Source organism: Eleutherodactylus coqui, chromosome 5, assembly GCF_035609145.1.
Source record: "Eleutherodactylus coqui strain aEleCoq1 chromosome 5, aEleCoq1.hap1, whole genome shotgun sequence".
Taxonomy (NCBI): domain Eukaryota; kingdom Metazoa; phylum Chordata; class Amphibia; order Anura; family Eleutherodactylidae; genus Eleutherodactylus; species Eleutherodactylus coqui.
In genome coordinates, this window is record NC_089841.1 from 134,573,665 (window position 1) to 134,593,287 (window position 19,623).

Consider the following 19,623-nt stretch of genomic DNA (forward strand, 5'->3'; position numbering starts at 1 on the left):
AGTGCAACAGTCTTTAAGGGCCTGGCCAGCTTTATGGCTCCCCACCAAGACTGTGTCACCGCTCCCCAGTCACGGCTGAGTCGGCGGGAGCACTGCAAAAGGATGGTGAGGGAGTACGTAGCGGATCGCACGACCATCCTTGGTGACGCCTCTGCCCCCTACAACTACTGGGTGTCGAAGCTGGACACGTGGCCTGAACTAGCCCTGTATGCCCTTGAGGTGCTTGCTTGTCCTGCGGCTAGCGTGTTGTCGGAGAGGGTGTTTAGTGCGGCTGGGGGAATCATCACAGATAAGCGTAGCCGCTTGTCAACCGACAGTGCCGACAGGCTAACACTCATCAAGATGAACAAAGGCTGGATTTCCCCAGACTTCTGTTCTCCACCAGCGGACAGCAGCGATACGTAAGCAATACGTAGGCTGCACCCGCGGATGGAAGCTACGTTCTCTCTCACCATCCAAAACGGGGACATTTCTGCTTCATCAATCTGTGTCTAATATTCCTCCTCCTCCTCCTCCTGCTCCACCTCCTGAAACCTCACGTAATCACGCTGAACGGGCAATTTTTCTTAGGGCCACAAGGCTCACTCAAATAATTTTTCAGAACAATTTTTATAAGTTTCAATGCGCTTAAAAGCATTGGAACTTTAACTTGAACCAATTTTTCGTTACACTGGGCTGCCTCCAGGCCTAGTTACCACTTAAGCCACATTAACCAAAGCGATTAATGGGTTTCACCTGCCCTCTTGGCTGGCCATGGCCAATTTTTGGGATGTACATTAGTACTGTTGATACAGCAATTTTTGTGGGCCCTCGCCTACAGTGTAATCAAATTAATTTTTAGCCCACCTGCATTACAGCTGACGTTACCTCAGCTGTGTTGGGCAATGCAATGGGATATTTCTATGTACCGCCGGTGGCTTCCTGGCACCCACCCAGGCAGTGGGTCCACAGGGAGTTAAACCTACATGTGTCCACTTGTAAAGAATCCCAGTCTGACTGGGGCATGCAGTGTGGGCCGAAGCCCACCTGTATTACGCACGACATTACTACCTCAGCTGTGTTGGGCAATGCAATGGGATATTTCTATGTACCGCCGGTGGCTTCCTGGCACCCACCCAGGCAGTGGGTCCACAGGGAGTTAAACCTACATGTGTCCACTTGTAAAGAATCCCAGTCTGACTGGGGCATGCAGTGTGGGCCGAAGCCCACCTGTATTACGCACGACATTACTACCTCAGCTGTGTTGGGCAATGCAATGGGATATTTTTGTGTACCGCCGGTGGGTTCCAGGGAGCCACCCATGCTGTAGGTGCACACTGAGTTTTTAATACATCTGTACACTTCTAAAGAACCCGTCTGACTGGGGCATGCAGTGTGGGCCGAAGCCCACCTGTATTACGCACGACATTACTACCTCAGCTGTGTTGGGCAATGCAATGGGATATTTCTATGTACCGCCGGTGGCTTCCTGGCACCCACCCAGGCAGTGGGTCCACAGGGAGTTAAACCTACATGTGTCCACTTGTAAAGAATCCCAGTCTGACTGGGGCATGCAGTGTGGGCCGAAGCCCACCTGTATTACGCACGACATTACTACCTCAGCTGTGTTGGGCAATGCAATGGGATATTTTTGTGTACCGCCGGTGGGTTCCAGGGAGCCACCCATGCTGTAGGTGCACACTGAGTTTTTAATACATCTGTACACTTCTAAAGAACCCGTCTGACTGGGGCATGCAGTGTGGGCCGAAGCCCACCTGTATTACGCACGACATTACTACCTCAGCTGTGTTGGGCAATGCAATGGGATATTTCTATGTACCGCCGGTGGCTTCCTGGCACCCACCCAGGCAGTGGGTCCACAGGGAGTTAAACCTACATGTGTCCACTTGTAAAGAACCCCAGTCTGACTGGGGCATGCAGTGTGGGCCGAAGCCCACCTGCATTAAGCACGACATTACTACCTCAGCTGTGTTGGGCAATGCAATGGGATATTTCTGTGTACCGCCGGTGGGTTCCAGGGAGCCACCCATGCTGTGGGTCGACAGGGACTTCACAATAGGGAGTTGTACCTGCCTGTGTCTATGAATTAAAAAGCCCGGTCTGACTGGGGCATGCAGACACCTTGACAGAATGAATAGTGTGTGGCACATAGGTTCCCCATTGCTATGCCCACGTGTGCAGCTCCTGATGGCGGTGGCACAGGATTCTATTTCTCATTGCTTCTGTACAGCATTGTGGGCTATCGCTCCGCCACTTTTAAAGAGGGTCGCTGCCTAGCCGTGCCAACCTCTGCAGTGTATGCCTGCGGTCCCTCGTCATGGCAGACGCAATTCTAAATAGACATGAGCGTGGTGTGGCATGAGGGCAGCTGAAGGCTGCGCAGGGACACTTTGGTGTGCGCTGTGGGGGGGAGGGGGTGCGGTTGGGCAGCATGTAACTCAGGAGAAGTGGCAGTGGAGTGTCATGCAGGCAGTGATTGTGCTTTGTTGGAGGTAGTGTGGTGCTTAGCAAAGGTATGCCATGCTAATGAGCGCTTTTCAGAAGTAAAAGTTGTTGGGAGGGGGGGGGGCCCACTCTTGCCGCTATTGTGGCTTAATAGTGGGACCTGTGAACTTAGGATGCAGCCCAACATGTAGCCCCTCGCCTGCCCTATCCGTCACTGTGTCATTCCCATCACTTTCCTGAATTGCCCAGATTTTCACACATGAAAACCTTAGCGAGCATCGGCGAAATACAAAAATGTTCTGGTCGCCCATTGACTTCAATGGGGTTCGTTGTTCGAAACGAACCCTCGAGCATCACGGGAAGTTCGTTACGAATAACGAACACCCGAACATTTTGGTGTTCGCTCATCTCTACTCCTAATCCTATAAAGAAGCATTGTGCTGATGGCAATCACATGAATATAAGTGAATAAAAATACATGTACACCATACTTGTTTATAAATATTTAATACCCATATTTTTAGCAAGACAATCAAATGAAAAACACCCTCTAAATTCTTCAATATACATACAAACCTAGAGTTACATCACACCCCAGGTAAGTAAGCCAATTTTACTTTTCTCCCACAGTGCACAATGGAAAAGCTTAGACGCAAATCAAAGAACATGTAAGACCTCAAGAATATGAATCAGCGTTGCATGTTGGTCTACTGTTTTCATTAGGAGTCAAAGGCATCTTTAAATGACACATGTTTTGTAGTGTAACTGTTAGTGACTTGTGATTCATGTAAACTGGAAATATAGACATTGCTCCAAATAGATTGAGAAATCTCACCTCTATATGTGATGTCCAATACTGACAACTACTGTTCTGTAATATGTTAAACTGTATCTATTGATGCTGCTATCATTATATATAGTAGATATAGTCGAATATAGTAGATTTTTCAAGATACTATTTGCTTTGCTTATTGTGGGGGTTCGCACAGAGTGATAGAAAATAAACAGAATTACATATTTGCATTTTATTTGCAGGCCTTCCTTGTAAAACAACTGTTGATGGCACAGCTATGTAAAATGTTATACATCATTATCTAAAAATCAGTATTGGACATGTAGCCATTCAGCTGTCACTGCATCCAAGGCATATCAAGTGCATTTAATGGTTCCAGAAATATTGTATGCCTATGTCTAGAGTGAAACTCTAAGAAGGCTTAATTATACATAAAGCACAACATACAAGATACAATGTACTCTTCTGGGTCACTAATGCAGCTTTGTGTGGAATTCAAGTGAGATTCTCCAGAGGAGGCTTTACTTGGCTTTCGATTATGAAACATTAACGTCTTGGGGGTCAAGAGGAAGCTCATAGGTGTAAGTATCATCTCCTTGCTGATTGTAGGAAGGGACCAGTGGTGCTTCAATTATAAGTAGACCTTCTGGAGAAAGAGAGGCAAACACTGTCACGGGATCCACTTCTGGGGGCAATCTAAAAAGAAAGATATATGCTGTTAGTAATGTCATTGCAAACAATTCATGATACATACTCCTCAATTATTATTTACTATGCTTGAAATGGCAAAGACGAGTTATGTAAAAACAGAGCTGTAAAGACATACGAAATATACAGATCACTGTCAATATTTATATTTACAATTAATTATTTTGATCATGGACCATAATATGTATAGTCAGTGAAACTTATGTTATCAAAGTAATGTGATAAGCAAAATGCAAAAATATTGTTGAATTCCAATTGCAATTCACATTTTGAATCTTGTCTTAGCTGTTAACTAGAGACATAGAAAACTAACAGCAGAAAACTCCTGCTAACAGGAAATCCTTTTTTATGGAGACTGTACACATAAGTGTTTAACAACTGTTGTATCTAACCAGTCATAAAGATTTGGTTCACTAATGGACAAGTGCATTGTTTTTTTTATAGTGTGCTATAGTGCATACATTGAAAGGACTATATTGTTTTCATTTAAATTTTGACACTTTTTGACACATTTAACCACCTATACCTTTTCTTATGCCCAAAAGTCAATTTGCTTTACTTATAGCAATAATAAATTAACATTATCATGAAAACTATTCATGTACTCCATCTTCACTGCTTTCCTCACTAAAACATTTTTTTATAATAAAGAGATAATGACCATAAAAATGCAAAGATAGCACATAAGGGTGCATTCAGACCAGCGTGGTTTACACGCTGCTACAGCAAAGTGTAAACCACGCTGCTGACATGCAGGAATTCTGCGGTGAATGAGCTGCTCCGTGGAGCAGCCCGTTCACATGTCCGTGCTGCGAGCAGAGTGCTGCCGCGGCTCCCATTGGAGCCTATGGTCAGCACCATGGACAGCGGCACGGAGCTGACAGGCGAGTCGGCACTCACTGTCCTATCTTTTTTACCAGCGCAGATTCTGTGCTGGTAAAAAAAAGCTCAGTGCGACCTCTTGGTTGCTATAGAAGCATGGTTTACACGTTGCTGTAGCAGTGTGTAGACCACGCTCGTCTGAATGCACCCTAATCAAGAAAATAATGATTGCTCTCAGTAAATGAAACCAAGTAATCTTCTTTTTGCCTAAGGAAGAACCCTGAGTAGATTTGAAAACTCGCTATAACATCATGTATTTTTGTTAGCCATTTAAAGGTATCATATCTACAAGATTACTTGGTTTCTCTTACTGAGAACAATCACACTTTGCTCTACTGGCTAACACCATACCAAACCTTTTTCAAGAAAATAATGAGTCATGGATATCATACTTAATAGCCAGCTATATCTCCACTCTGAATATTTGTATGTTTTATTATTATTGTCATCACATATATATATATATATATATATATATATATATATATATACATATATATACATATATCTCAAAAAAGAAAAAGAAAAGGAACAGTTAAAAGAGTTGTACCAAGACAAGCAAGACTGAGTAGGTGTGACCACCTTGGAATATTTACTGAGGTGGCAGCAGAATAGAAGCATCAGGTAGCATTATTCTAACATTAGTCCTGGAATATCTGGTGACAGAAACATATTTTAATATGTGTAAATACAACACATATTCACAATTATGGGCTGGATGTAACTGTAGACAATATTTTTGTAGGGTAATTCCTTTAAGCATCACAGTATAACCCCAGGTCACTTTTAATCTGTTACAAGAGGAGAGCTGGACAGGGTCATAGAAAGGCATCAACCCAGAATGAGGACCTGTATCTGCTCCTTTGTGTGAGGCAGAACAGCATGAGCACTGCCAGAATCCTACAAAATAACTTCTATAACCTAAGGTGATTTCTACAGAAACAGGAAACACAGAGGGATTCTCAACAGATCACTTCTGAGTGAACATCTGCAATGACAGGAGACCCAGAGGGATTTCCAACAGACGGCACCTAAAGGACCTTCAGCAGTGACCAGAAAGAGGCATACAACAGCACCCAAGGCAAAATCATGTGTACCAGACTGATGTAGATATGCCACACTGGTTCCACTCTGAGATTGCTGATGGCTCACTGCCAAATCTATCATTGGAATAGGTTATCAATAGCTGACTGGCTGTGGTCTGCTGCTCAGGACCTTTGCCCAATCAGCTGTTTGGGCACCTGCTGTTGGCACCAAAAAACAGTGTACGGCACGGATGCAGATAGCTCTGACCACTGTGTACTGGCCAGCTCTGGTCATTGGAGGTGCAGTTCTCACTGATTTTACTAGGAGCTGCGCCTGCAATACCATCACCAGCCACTACAGAGTGGTCCAAACTATCTGCTTCTGCTTTCTACACTGGTTTTTGGCACAGTGGGTGCCTGAACAGCCAAGGTGGACCCCAACCAATCCATTATTGTCGACTTTTCCAGAGAATAGGTCGGAAATAGCCTGAAAAAAATAACTTTAATTCCTGGATATCTTTAAAATACTTCCATTGTGAAGCTTACAGTAAGTTGTATTTTCTTTTTCAAACATTCATCATATATTTAATATTTTCTAAGAACCCAAGACTCAATATCAAGGACAGATATGAGGTTTCAGGAGCTCAACATACCCATACAGAGCACGTACAGAGCCCAGACTATATAAATACTAGGCTTTGGTTTCTATCATTATATTAACAAAGTAAAAACCTCTAACTACTCAAATAGAAGTGTACGAAGAAGTGTACGTATTATCTCTACTGCCGATAGTACTTATTTTCACTCAGAGGTACAATTTCCACTTAAACATATGAATCATGATCCTATCTCTGTGGTAGCAACTTCAGTAAATCCTACAGTATCATCTGTTCCTATTCTTTGTCTGCTGACTGCCAGTTTCATACGAGGATAATTGATTGATGAGTCCATATTACAAAGTTTTATGGCATATTCTTGGCATAGGCTGTCAGTGATAGTAAAGAGGCAGTGATTATGGAGAGCTTATTACAGATGGGCAGTGAAATGTGGCTCACTTTTTACAGGGTACAGTACAGTATATGGGAATGGCACAAATTAATCTCTTATCTTGTACTTCCATATGGCAATGCAGATAAAACATTTAATCTCCTGTATAATTCTATCATTAATATGTATGTAAGCTAGATATATGCTTATTTGGCAGGTATTATGCTTGAGATTGCACTTAAAAGGGTGTTCCGGGACTTAAATATCAATGACCTATCCTTATGATAGGTCATCAATGTCAGTTTGGTGGCAATCCAACTCGCAGCACCCCCAGTGATTAGCTGTTTTAAAGGATTGCAGCACTCATGTGAGTGCTGTGGCCTTTTCATTGGATACCAGGCACAGCTCCCTACATTGAGTTGTGGCGCTGTCTGGTATTATAGCTCAATCCCACTCAATTGAATGGAACTGAGTTGCAGAAAGGCCATGTGACCAGTGAAAGTGATGTCACTGGTCCAAGAAGAAGTTACAGTGCTCGCTTAAGCATCGTAGCTCCTTCAAACAGCTGATCAGTAGTGTTGCCAGAAATCGGACCCCACTGATCTGATATTGATGGCCTATGCTAAGGTCATATGAATTTAAAGGGGTATTCCCATCTAGGAATGCTATTTCAATGTGTTCAAAACTGCAAAACAATACATTCACCCATAAGATGCTTATTTCCTAAATGCTCCGTTCTCCAGATATTTATATTGCAGCTGCTGATTCCTCTGCCCTCTGATTGTTTACAGCTCGTTACCAGGGTAACAGACCACTTTTTTTGTGGAAAGAAATGGCAGAGCACAACATTAGCAGTTGACCGGGCTGAAAGCTAGAGCACATGTGCTCCTGAGATCCCCACCATCAGATCTAAATGAAAGAAGTGCACAAGCACCAGCCTCCTGTGCCATATCTTTCCATAGAAGAGGTGGTCTGTCAAGATGGGAATACCCCTTAAAGTTCCAGAAACGCTCTTAAGGAGCAACATCAGCTATCATTTCTTAAAGGAACACCCCAAGCAACACTTAAACTATATGTTTTATATAGTGAGGGACTCTAAAAGGGTCTCTAAAGAGGCAATCCCTGTGGTATGTACCCGTGCATGGCCCTCTACTACGGTAGGCTTGATGCAATGTATCTGTGTTTCTAGAACAAGAACTTTATGCCTGCCATCCTACAGCAATTCAGTTTCTTAGTGGCTACTGTAGCAGGGGTGGTCTAAGTCCAAGTGGCGCTAAGTATGAAACGTGATGTGCAGGAATGGAAAGTTGTAAAAAAGTTACAATTTTTGCCCTCATTCTGTGTTCTACCGAATGAAAATGAAAGCAGAATAAAAATCCATAGCCAGATATGCAGTTTAGTAAGCATGAACATGTAAACGCTATTTGAAAGCTGCCCTAAGCATGAATCAATGACTTGTTTAGTCTTTTGTGGAAAAAGTATTCCAGTTTCTTTCTGCACACGTAACTCTGAGTTTTGTTTATCTAATGCTGCACAGTAATGATGTTCCCTTGCAGCTCATGGAGACACATTTGACTCTTGAGTCCTTCTTTAGCTGGATTCCTAACAAGTGGCAGCAGCAGATATTGCTTTGTGCCAATGATACCAGGGATGTCAAAGCATTACAGATACTTGGCACAAAGCTATGCCAGAGCTTAACAGAATGCCTGTCAAATTACAATATATTGCAATAAAGACGTATAATAGTGTATTGTATAGCAGTCTATTGTGCAAGCGAGCAAATGATCACTGGTCCTCTGTGGGGACTAATCAAAAAGTAAAAGTAAGTTGAGGGTTTTTTTAATTATTACAAGAAAATAAAAATGAATAAAAGTAAAAAAAAAACACTTTTCCCATTCTTAGCATAAAAAAACCAAAGCAAGAAAAATATTTAGTATTGTCACATCCATAAAAGTCCCAAAAAATTAAAATAATGCATTATTTATCCAGCAGGGTGAATGCTGTAAGGAAAAAAAATACACAAAGAGAGAATTGCGCTTTTTGATTAAAAGCGCTAAAATAATCCCATATACCCCAAAATGGTATTAAGGCCAGGTGCGCACTTCCAGTGTGTGCAAGTTGTGCCTAAGGGGCCCAGGCACAACTTACATAGGAAAGCATATAGACTCCTGATTTACATGGACACAACATATAAACATGCATTAGCATATTCTATGTCTCGCCCGTGATACAGATAGGACATGCGATGGTCTGCGTGAAAAAACATAATACTGCATAGGCCCATAGACTATAATGGGGCTGTGTGCTGCCTGGGAATTAACATGGACAACACACAGACCGAGATAGGCTAGTGTGCCGAAGGCCTACAGGTCGTCCCATAAAACAAAAAATTCCAACCATCCCATCGACAAAAAAATAAAAAAAGTTATGGTTATCAGAAGATGGTGACAGAAAGTAATTTTTGAAATATATCTAGTTATTTAAAAGTAGGACAACAAAAAAAGTATATAAATTTGGGAATATTGAAATAATAGTGGCCAATAGATTAAAGTTAACACATCTGGGATAACATACAGTGGACACCGCCAATAAGCTATTAACCACTTTTCCGGAAGTTTGGTCATCACATTAGGAAGGAGCATTTATTACACACACACACACACACACACACACACACACACACACACACATATATATATATATATATATATATATATATATATATATATATATATATATATGTTATAGGTCATATTCTGAAAGTTAAACTTTTGCTGCTCCCACCCCCTAATTCTGTTCCAATGAGCAAAAAAACTGGACTGTGGAAAATTTCAGGCTAATCAGACAACTGCTAGGCAACCCTCAAATGCCTTGAATTTGGAACATAATATACACATTACACATTATTAGTGATTAATTCCATTCAAAAACAATATACTCTTCCATATCTCGACCATTTTCTACTTTCTTAGAGAAATATATGTGGACACATCCAGGCAATTCCAGCATTTGTTTAAAAACATGTTTAAAACAAAAAAAATGTTTTGCTGAAAATAGGTAAATAGAATACAATCATTGGCTTCAATAATGAATTATTTCTGTTTTGTGGCAAAGACTAATACCTGGGGTTATCTGGCATAGATATTTAAAGGGGTTGTCCCGCGCCGAAACGGGTTTTTTTTTTTTCAACCCCCCCCCCCCCCCCCGTTTGGCGCGAGACAACCCCGATGCAGGGACTTAAAAAAAAAACAGCACAGCGCTTACCTGAATCCCCGCGCTCCGGTGACTTCTATACTTACCGGTTGAAGATGGCCGCCGGGATCTTCTTCCTCCGTGGACCGCAGCTCTTCTGTGCGGTCCATTGCCGATTCCAGCCTCCTGATTGGCTGGAATCGGCACGTGACGGGGCGGAGCTACACGGAGCTACACGGAGCCCCATTGAGAAGAGAAGAAGACCTGGACTGCGCAAGTGTGTCTAATTTGGCCATTAGACGGCGAAAATTAGACGGCAACCATGGAGACGAGGACGCTAGCAACGGAGCAGGTAAGTGAATAACTTTTGATAACTTCTGTATGGCTCATAATTAATGCACAATGTACATTACAAAGTGCATTATTATGGCCATACAGAAGTGTATAGACCCACTTGCTGCCTCGGGACAACCCCTTTAATAGTGAAGATGTGACAGCTCGACTCCCTCACCAATCCTGAAATTGGGGCTGCCCATGTGCTGGACCCTACCACACATTCATGAACTATCATATGGATATGCCATAACTGTTTAATAGAAACTATTTAAAAAAAATTGAACATTATTTTTTTCTAAGAGAGGATTTAGTAGCAGTTGGTTATTTTTTACCATCTCAGGCAATGATCTGTAAAACAAAATGTTGGACAGCACCTCCCCTTCCACCTTATGAATAATTCACTGCACTTAATGAGCTTTACCTCATTAAGTGCAGTGATAAAACCAGATAACATTCCCTGTGTATAACACAGACCAAAGGTGCACATCATTATACATAGGGAACCATGTTAGAAGTAGGACACCGTTAAAAGAGACGTTACTTTTAACCCTTTCCAATCCACTGTCTGACCTCTGAAGACATTATGACTTAAGGCTGTACAGCTCCGATGTAAGAAGACATCCGTCGGGGTTCTCTTACTGTATATTGCCAGTCTCTCTGCTGTCGGAGCCTATCCAACGTGTCACCTCATGCAGTACTGGCTTTAGCCAGCATATAGCGCCATTGTATAACTTCAGAAAAAGAGTAAGCCCCCTAGGAAAACCAGGATACAAATTTGATTGGAAAGGGTTAACGCTAAAAAAAATACTGCAGGCAACGTTATTGTGCAATGTGCATATCACATAACATAATTGTATGTTAAATCAGCTGTAGCGCCAGCTTAACTGAACAATAGCAATGCTAATTAAATTAATAAAAACTTGCACTAATTTCCATTCCTAGTGCTTACAGGTAAATTCTAAATAAAAAATTATCTGAAAAAATGAATTTTCAGGCGAAAATTTCAAAACCTCATGGTCGATGAGGGTCGCCTCGCAGTTGTCCAATTGAGCTAAAATTGTGCACGGATTGTTTTTTTTGCTGATTGGAACAAGATTGGGAAGTGGGAGCTAAACTTTTAGAAAGTTGAGAAATAATGGCCACCCTAATATATATAAACTTCATTTAAAATAACTTGAATTTCACTTCTATTTTTCCTTTAATGATGTCTGTGACTCCCAAACAATAAATGATGCCGCTCCCAACTTTACTACATTTATGGTCTCAATAATTATCTTTCCTTCCTGTGTTATAAAAGTGACATCAGTCTATAATTAAAACTTTATGAACTTTGTCATAGAACTTTATAGTGTATATCTAATGCTTACAGTAAAAAATAGACTTCCGTGCCTGGAATAATTTACAATGCGATCCTGTATGTGCACTCTGCATAGAATCCTGCTCTAGAAAGTGCAGACATGGGGGTCATTTCCTGTGAAATAGAAAGCGATAAAGAGGCGAGTGCATGTTTAAATAACTTCTGCAACCTGTTATCGGCTTTATGTTAACTGGAATTGGTCTCCTGGCCCATTCACTGTTCACATCGCATTTACTAAAGAGTCAGGATAGTGTCAGAAAATCCTTTCATTTACAGAGACACTAATGTCTATATTTTCTCAGCTTGCAATGCTGTTGAATGAAACCTATTGTTCCCTTAAGCAGCCGTTGCATACTGGGTACTGCTGGCTGCAGTGCTCCCGTGACCTCTACTTTATCTTGCATATCTCCAGTGCTGATAACTGCTGGATATATTTGGAATATGTGTGAATTAGGTGAACAGAATTCTTTATGAACTGCTCTTATATATGTTTATATCTTAGGTTTGGTGATCCTTTAATACAGGGGTCGGTTGTAGATTTGTTCCTGGTTTTGCTCTATCCTTAATTGCTTACATCCACCTTGTGGGCTCAGATCTCTCTTATAATCCAAATGATTTAAAGGGGGTCATCCAACCTGATTTTTTTCCCCATGCGCAAAAATAATGAACAAGCCAGCTCCAGGTATCAGAGCTCAAACATTGAGGTGTGTGATTGGCTGCAGCAGCCTGTGGCGTCCTGTTTAAAGGACTGCAACCTTTAAACACAGCATCATGGCGGAGACCGAGAACTGTGGCTCATGAGTTATGGGAACCGAGGTGAGGGGTTATCACACAGTTATAATAAAGGAGATCACAGCTCACACAGCTTATTTAAATGAATATAGAGGGTAATGGTATAATTAAACTCCCCCCCCCCCCCCCCCCCGCAAAAAAAATGGTATAGCTTTAACTAATGCTGGGCTGATGGATCATGAGATTGATTAAAAGTGAAAGTAAAAAAACCCTCAACACCAAGATCATGTCTGATAAGCATCAGACAAGGGGCGCACTGCATAAAAGTGACCATAATATACATAGGAGACATTTAAAGTGTGCCCAGCAATCAGGTAAGGGGTGTAGGGATGGAAAAATGTGTTTTCACAAGTGTAGCCCTTTAAATACCATTCCAATACTTTTGCCACCTGACAGGGTTACAGCTGATTACTCATTCCCCTTAATTTCTTTCAGAAAATCTTTTAAAGTTTGATTAGACTGATTTAGGCTTAATGTCCACAGATGGGTTTGTTTTGCGGAATCCATGCAGGAGATCCGCAAATCAAGCCACCCACAGGAATGCATCCGCGTGCGCAAATTAATTAAAGAATGCGGATTTCATTTGTGGACCTTCTAGTCCAGAAAACAAATCACAGCATGTTCCATTTCTGTGCGAATCCCGTACGGACTGCTTCCATTGAAGCCAATGGAAGCCGTCCGATCTATGGCACACCCGCAGCTGACACTGCTGATGTGCCACTGATCCGCGGGAAAGCAGAACTTTGAAAAAAAAACAAAACTGTACTGCACATGTCCGACGGTGAGCCGTGAGGACCATGTACAGTACAGCAAACCCAGAAGGGGAGAGGTTCGTGCGGACGCTGCTGTCGGGGAAATACAAATATGCAGGGTTCACTTGCCATGAGCAGTGCTGGATTCCATGCGGGATTCCCCTCATGGAATCCGACCCGCCGGTGGACATCAGGCCTTATTCATACTGAATTGTATGTTGCTTTAAGAACTGGTTTTAGCATTTTCCTAAATGTTTTACTAAGTGTGAAGGATGGCACTATAAAAAAACAAGACAAGTGGAAACGCAGGCAACTTTTCAATAGTTTTAAAGTATCCAAATGCTAAAGGTAAATACTATCCAAAAAGGGTTCTTCCCATTAATAAGGTGATGGCTAGAGATGAGCGAGTATACTCGCTAAAGGCAATTGCTCGAGCAAGCATTGCCTTTAGCGAGTACCTGCCCACTCGAGACAGAAGGTTCGGGTGCCCGCGCGGGGGATCGGTGAGTAGCGGCTGTCAGCAGGAGGGAGTGGGGGGGAGAGAGGGAGACAGAGATCTCCGTTCCGCCCCGCTCTCCCCGGCAGCTCCGTGCCCGCTGCCGGCACCCAAACCTTCCGTCTCGAGCGGGGGAGATACTCGCTAAAGGCAATGCTCGCTCAAGCAATTGCCTTTAGCGAGTATACTCGCTCATCTATAGTGATGGCACATCACTCCTGAGAATGAAGGGGGTACTGCTCTAATTTAGAGCTATGCCTCCTAATTTTCCTTGCACTGCAATGCACTAGGCCGCTCAACTGTGAAGTGAACTGCAGCCAGCCCCCTTCACTTGAATGAGACTACACTGTAGTTCCCTGCACTGCAGATGGCATGCATAGTCATGCAAAGAAAAGCAGTGAACATTGAAAAGCAGCACTGTGGCCCGTTCATTTTCAGGATCAATATCCTAGCAATATGCCACACTTTATAAGATGAGAATATCCCTTTAAAAGAAGGATGCCTTTAGGGTCACTGTAGAAATGTATTAATAAACATTCATACATTAAATTGAAATAAGCAATACTTTAAAAAATAACAACTTTCGGTCCAAAGTAATGAGTGCTCCCAACAAGGGATAGCAGAAGGCATTCTTAATCATGTAAGGGCTGCAAAATTAATTTCACCTTTGATCACAAGAGCCAAGGGAGAACAATTATATGCATAAACCATGAATAAATAATGTTTGTAGTAGCTCTATGCTAGTAGACACATGATATCAAAAGAATGCAGCTCAGCCAACGCAATGCTCATCTGCATGAGCTCAAGGTCCTTTAGAGGAGGAAAACAATTATTGTAATAAACATGTCGGGGAAGCTATTTTGCTGCTGTGTGCTAGATATACTATGCTATTCCCTTCCCCCTTTTAGTTTCCATCAGACACACATCTTCCCACAAAAAAAAACCAACCTTTCTAATGAAACAGTCCATAACATTGCTTAAACTATTCATTACACGTCTTTTACCAAAATCCCTATTTTTCCGATCACTGCTGTGTTCATGTTTCAGGAGTACAAAGAGGAGTCCATCTGCTTGCACTGACTCAGATGCTGTGAAGGATGTTTGGTAACAAATGGTAGCTTAAAACATTCCCTCCTGGATTTCCGAGCAGCAAGCTACCTCTACTTCCGCTAGGGAGGGCAGAGAATCAAGTATTCAGGAGTGCTGCCAATGACCATGAGTGGGCTAAAGCTGAATAAATGTGTATATTGGAGTAATCTGAGCATTTTACCCAACCCATTCTAATGTTCAATAGGCTAGCCAGGTTGTGTCCTTTGTAGAGATGAGCGAGCATACTCGATAAGGCAAACTACTCGAGCGAGTAGTGCCTTATTCGAGTACCTGCCCGCTCGTCTCTAAAGGTTTGGCTGCTGGTGCGGGTGACAGGTGAGTTGCGGCGGTGAGAAGGGGGGAGCGGGGGGGGGGCAGAGAGAGATCTCCCCTCCGTTCCTCCCCGCTCTCCCCCACCGCTCCCCGCCCCCTGCCGACACCCAAATCTTTAGAGACGAGCGGGCAGGTACTCGAATAAGGCACTACTCGATCGAGTAGTTTGCCTTAGCGAGTATGCTCGCTCATCTCTAGTCCTCTGTTATCCTGAACAATAATAAATCTTGTTATTTGTATAGCGCCAACAGGTAGTTTTTTTATCTATTGCCCCCCACCAAGCTGGGGAAGGGACTTGGTGGGAGGTAATGCATTATTGTAATAATGTATTGTAATTAATGTTATAAAGCAATGTTATTTGTATAGCACCAACCTATTCTGCAGTGCTTTCGGGTTACTTTTTTGTTTATTACCCCCCCCAGCAAGCTAGGTACTTATTTTACCGACCTCGGAAGGATGGAAGGCCGGGTCAACCTTGAGCCTTCTACCTGAACCATGTGAGAGCTTAGGACTGCATTTCTGCTGCCTTAACACTCTGCACCATACAAGGCTCCTAGTAGACATAGGGGTAGGTGGGCTCATTTCTTGAGTTCAGCTGTGATTTTATGGATGAAAGGTGGATAATTTACAGTGTACATAGATTCTGGAGTTTTACAAATGTGTATACTTTATAAAATAAATGTACTTTATTGAGGTGCAGGTTGTAACTTTAAGGGTCATCCTATTTATTAGGTTCAGATTTGGGTGATATGTAAGAGAGTTCAGATTTTTTTTACAGTAACTTAAAGCCTGCAAAGTTTAAATAGATTAATGGACTTGAAAGTTCACTATTCTGTCAAGATGACCATATTCTGGATACAACAACACTCAGATGGTAAGTGAACACCCAGGCTAGTGATGAGCAAACTTTTGAAAAGTTCGGCTGGTTCACCGAACTTTTGCAAAAAGTTTGATTCGGTCCGAATTAGTTCAAACCGAACCTAAAGTTCATCAAAGCCACTAACACTGGTGTATTACAATGTCTGAGATCTGTTAGAGCCCCGTATAACACTGTTTTACGGCTTTTACGGCTCTCAGACAGTGTTATAAGCCAATGTTTAGGACTAGTGTCCAGCGAATTGAACCAGTAGAAACCTGTTTTAGGTAGAACTTTGCTAGCACAGTTTGATCTGAAACAGGGTTCTAATTCTTTGATTTGCTCAACACTAACCAGACCTTTAGATTTATCAACTTCAGCAGTTGATTATTCAAAGCAAACTACACCATATACTTGGAATTTGGTCATGTCCAAAATTGTTTAACAATTTAGCGCCAGGACAAATAGTTTGAAGGTATCATCAAAGGTTGGATTATGGTAGTCTCCAAGGAAACACAAGCTATTGGGATACACTCGTCATCACCCTTCTATTTGAGGATTGTAAGGATAAAAAACTTGAGTACAAAAGGTACTTTGGCTGGAACTCAAAGTATGCACAGTTTGTAAATATTTGCAGGCATCAAAGGAAATTAACTCAGCCACAAATGTTGCAACACATAGCGTGAATAGTTATGCTAATTGTAACTCATCATATGTTATCTATCTTATTACCTGCATAATGTGGTGTGATCATAATCATAATACATCACTTGTATGACATGTCGTTGTTTTGCTTTCCTTCAAAAAATGTTTATATGTTTTTTTTTCTTTATATGTCTCCTTATATGATTTCTTTATATATATATCTTTGATCAATGTTTTGTCATTCTCTTGTGATGGACGAGTTGATTCAGGCGGTGATATTAGATTGATGTCTTTCCGACTCTCTCTACTGCTATGATTAGAAACTTATATTTGAAAAGCATAAATGCTTCTCTGCTTGATGAATTTTAAAATTTCTTTGATGCAGTACAGCCGCATTTTATACCTGATCCACATGGAGTGCTGGAATTTCTCTTAAATTATTTGTAGGCTTTGACAATATACTGAAAGAACCATTGCCAGATTTACCTCAAACAGCCACCGAATCTCAGGAAGTGACCTCCAATCACAATCAGAGACTGACTCTTTCCATAGTAACACTAAGAGATACAAGATCTGTACCCACATCCTACCATACTCAACACACAATTACAAAATTACTTTCCTCTGTACATGCTCTAATATGGTGCACATAATACAAGGTGCTCTGAAGCAGGGGCGTAACTATAGGGGATGCAGTTGCCCCCCGGCCCAGGAGCCTTAGGGGGCCCGTAAGGCCTCTCTTCTCCATATAGTAAGCATATTAGAAAGAATACAGCATTATAGTTGGGGGCCCTGTTACAGGTTTTGCATTGGGGCCCAGAACCTTCAAGTTACACCTGTGCTCTAAAGGAATCTACATTGGAGAAAGGAAGCAAAAACTACAATCCGGGATGAATTTGTACAGACATACAATAACGAAGAAGTCTGATACATGGAATACATTTCTGTGAAGCAGGACACAGTGTGACAGATTTGAGAGTCTTAAAGGGGTTGTCCCGAGGCAAAACATCAAAATTTTACATTAGCTCATTCCCCCTGTCACCCCCGGCATAAAATAGCATTTTAAAGCGGTTTTTAAACCGCTTGCTACTCACCGATGTGCTGAAAGATGAACTTATAAAATTCTTCTCCCAAGATGGCCGCCGGTGCTTTCCCTGGGATGCACTGCGGTTTTCTCCCATGGTGCACCGCAGGTCTTCCCCCATGGTGCACCATGGGCTCTGTGCGTTCCATTGCCGATTCCAGCCTCCTGATTGGCTGGAATCGGCACACGTGACGGAGCAGAGCTACGCGATGACGCGTAGAAGGGGGCGGAGCCAGAACGCCGCTCGTGCCCGGACCGACCAGAAGGAGAAGACCCTTCTGCGCAAGCGCGTCTAAAAAAACAAGAAGACCCCGAAATTAGATGGAGCCATGGAGACGGGGACGCCAGCAACGGAGCAGGTAAGTGAATAACTTCTGTATGGCTCATATTTAATGCACGATGTATATTACAAAGTGCATTAATATGGCCAAACAGAAGTGCTGAACCCCACTTGCTGCCGCGAGACAACCCCTTTAATACTGAAAAGTCTTTTTAAGAATAATAGAGACAGAAAAAATGGGAATTCAGATTGTTTACAACTTTTCAATCTGGACGACAGTGACCCCGTGTACACATGGCTGGCGACTGGGCACTGAGCAGCAAATTGTTCACGTGTCACTTGGTTTTTAGGTCACCTAAAGTGACTGTTGCTCTGTGTAAACAAGTGTTGCTCAATATTTAAGTGACTGTCTCTTTACTGTGAATGGTGCCAGGTGGCCGGAAGAGATCCTTGTCCGCTCCGCCTTCATTCACAGAACAACTATTGCTCCTGTGTATAAACACAAGAGTGATAATTGCTGAGAATGCTGTCGGGCACCTATGCGCCCGACAGTCATCCTGTATAAAGCTACCTTAAGTATTCACCTTTAGGCCTCATGTCCACGGGGAAAATCAGATCCGTTGCAGATTCTCAATGGAGAATCTGCAGCGGGTCCCTCCTGCCCCGCGGACATGAGCGCCGAAAATAGCAATTTAAAAGCATTTACCTATCCGTAGCGGGCGGGGACGCTCTGCTCTTCCTCACGGCCGGATCTTCATTTTCGGCCGGCGGATGAATTCCTGACGCCGGCGGCACGTCGCCGGCACGTCGTCGACGTGCCGCGCGCATGCGCCGGGCACATCAGCCGAGCCGAAGCAAGGGAGATGCAGCCGTGAGGAAGAGAAGAGCTTCCCGGCCCGCTGCGGGTGAGTAAATGCTTTAAATTCCTATTTTAGGTCTCCCGCGGATCCGGACGGCTTCCATAGGCTTCAATAGAAGCCCGCGGGAGCCGTCCCCGCGGGAGACCCGCATGAAAATGGAGCATGGTCCAGATTTTTTCATGCTCCATTTTTTTTAAAATCACTTTTATTGACGATCCGCGGGTATTTATGTACCCGCGGGTGGTCAATGCATCCCTATGGGGTGCGGATCCGCGTGCATGTAATCCGCTGCGGATCCTAAATCATATTTTCCCCGTGGACATGAGCCCTTAAGCCCTTCCAAAACCTAGACTTGTATTACTCCAGCTTATCTTAATGATGTTTCACCTCTTGGAAAATGTCTTAATTTACTATAATTTAGTGTGGTTTTCCTTCATTTCTTCTTTTGTGAACCTGCCTGATGAAGGGGGCCTCTGTGCCCAAAGCTTGCAATTACAAAGGTGAGTCAAAAATCATCCCTAATCCCTAGTTATATTAAAACGTCTGTTGACTGTCCTGTCTTATCAAAGCTTTTCGTTGTAGGTCACTGTCTTGGCAGGTTTGAACGTGTTACGTCAGTTAATTTGTGAATGCGGTGAAAGAAAAAATTGCTACCCCACTTGTCATTTTCATGAAAGAAGGCAAGTGTGTAGTGATTTGTTTTTTGAGTCT

The 19,623-nt window shown here is 42.6% G+C and overlaps 1 protein-coding gene across 1 annotated transcript in view; it reads right to left on the minus strand.

Annotated features, from left to right (window-relative positions):
* Window positions 1–2,936: 2,936 nt before the first annotated feature.
* HSPB8 (heat shock protein family B (small) member 8) overlaps window positions 2,937–19,623 on the minus strand; it is a 58,732-nt gene continuing 42,045 nt past the window's right edge. The window contains exon 3 of the mRNA XM_066603198.1: window positions 2,937–3,934. Within this exon, the coding sequence (XP_066459295.1) occupies window positions 3,775–3,934 (160 nt within the window). The 3' untranslated portion in view covers window positions 2,937–3,774. The remainder of the gene's footprint in view (window positions 3,935–19,623) is intronic.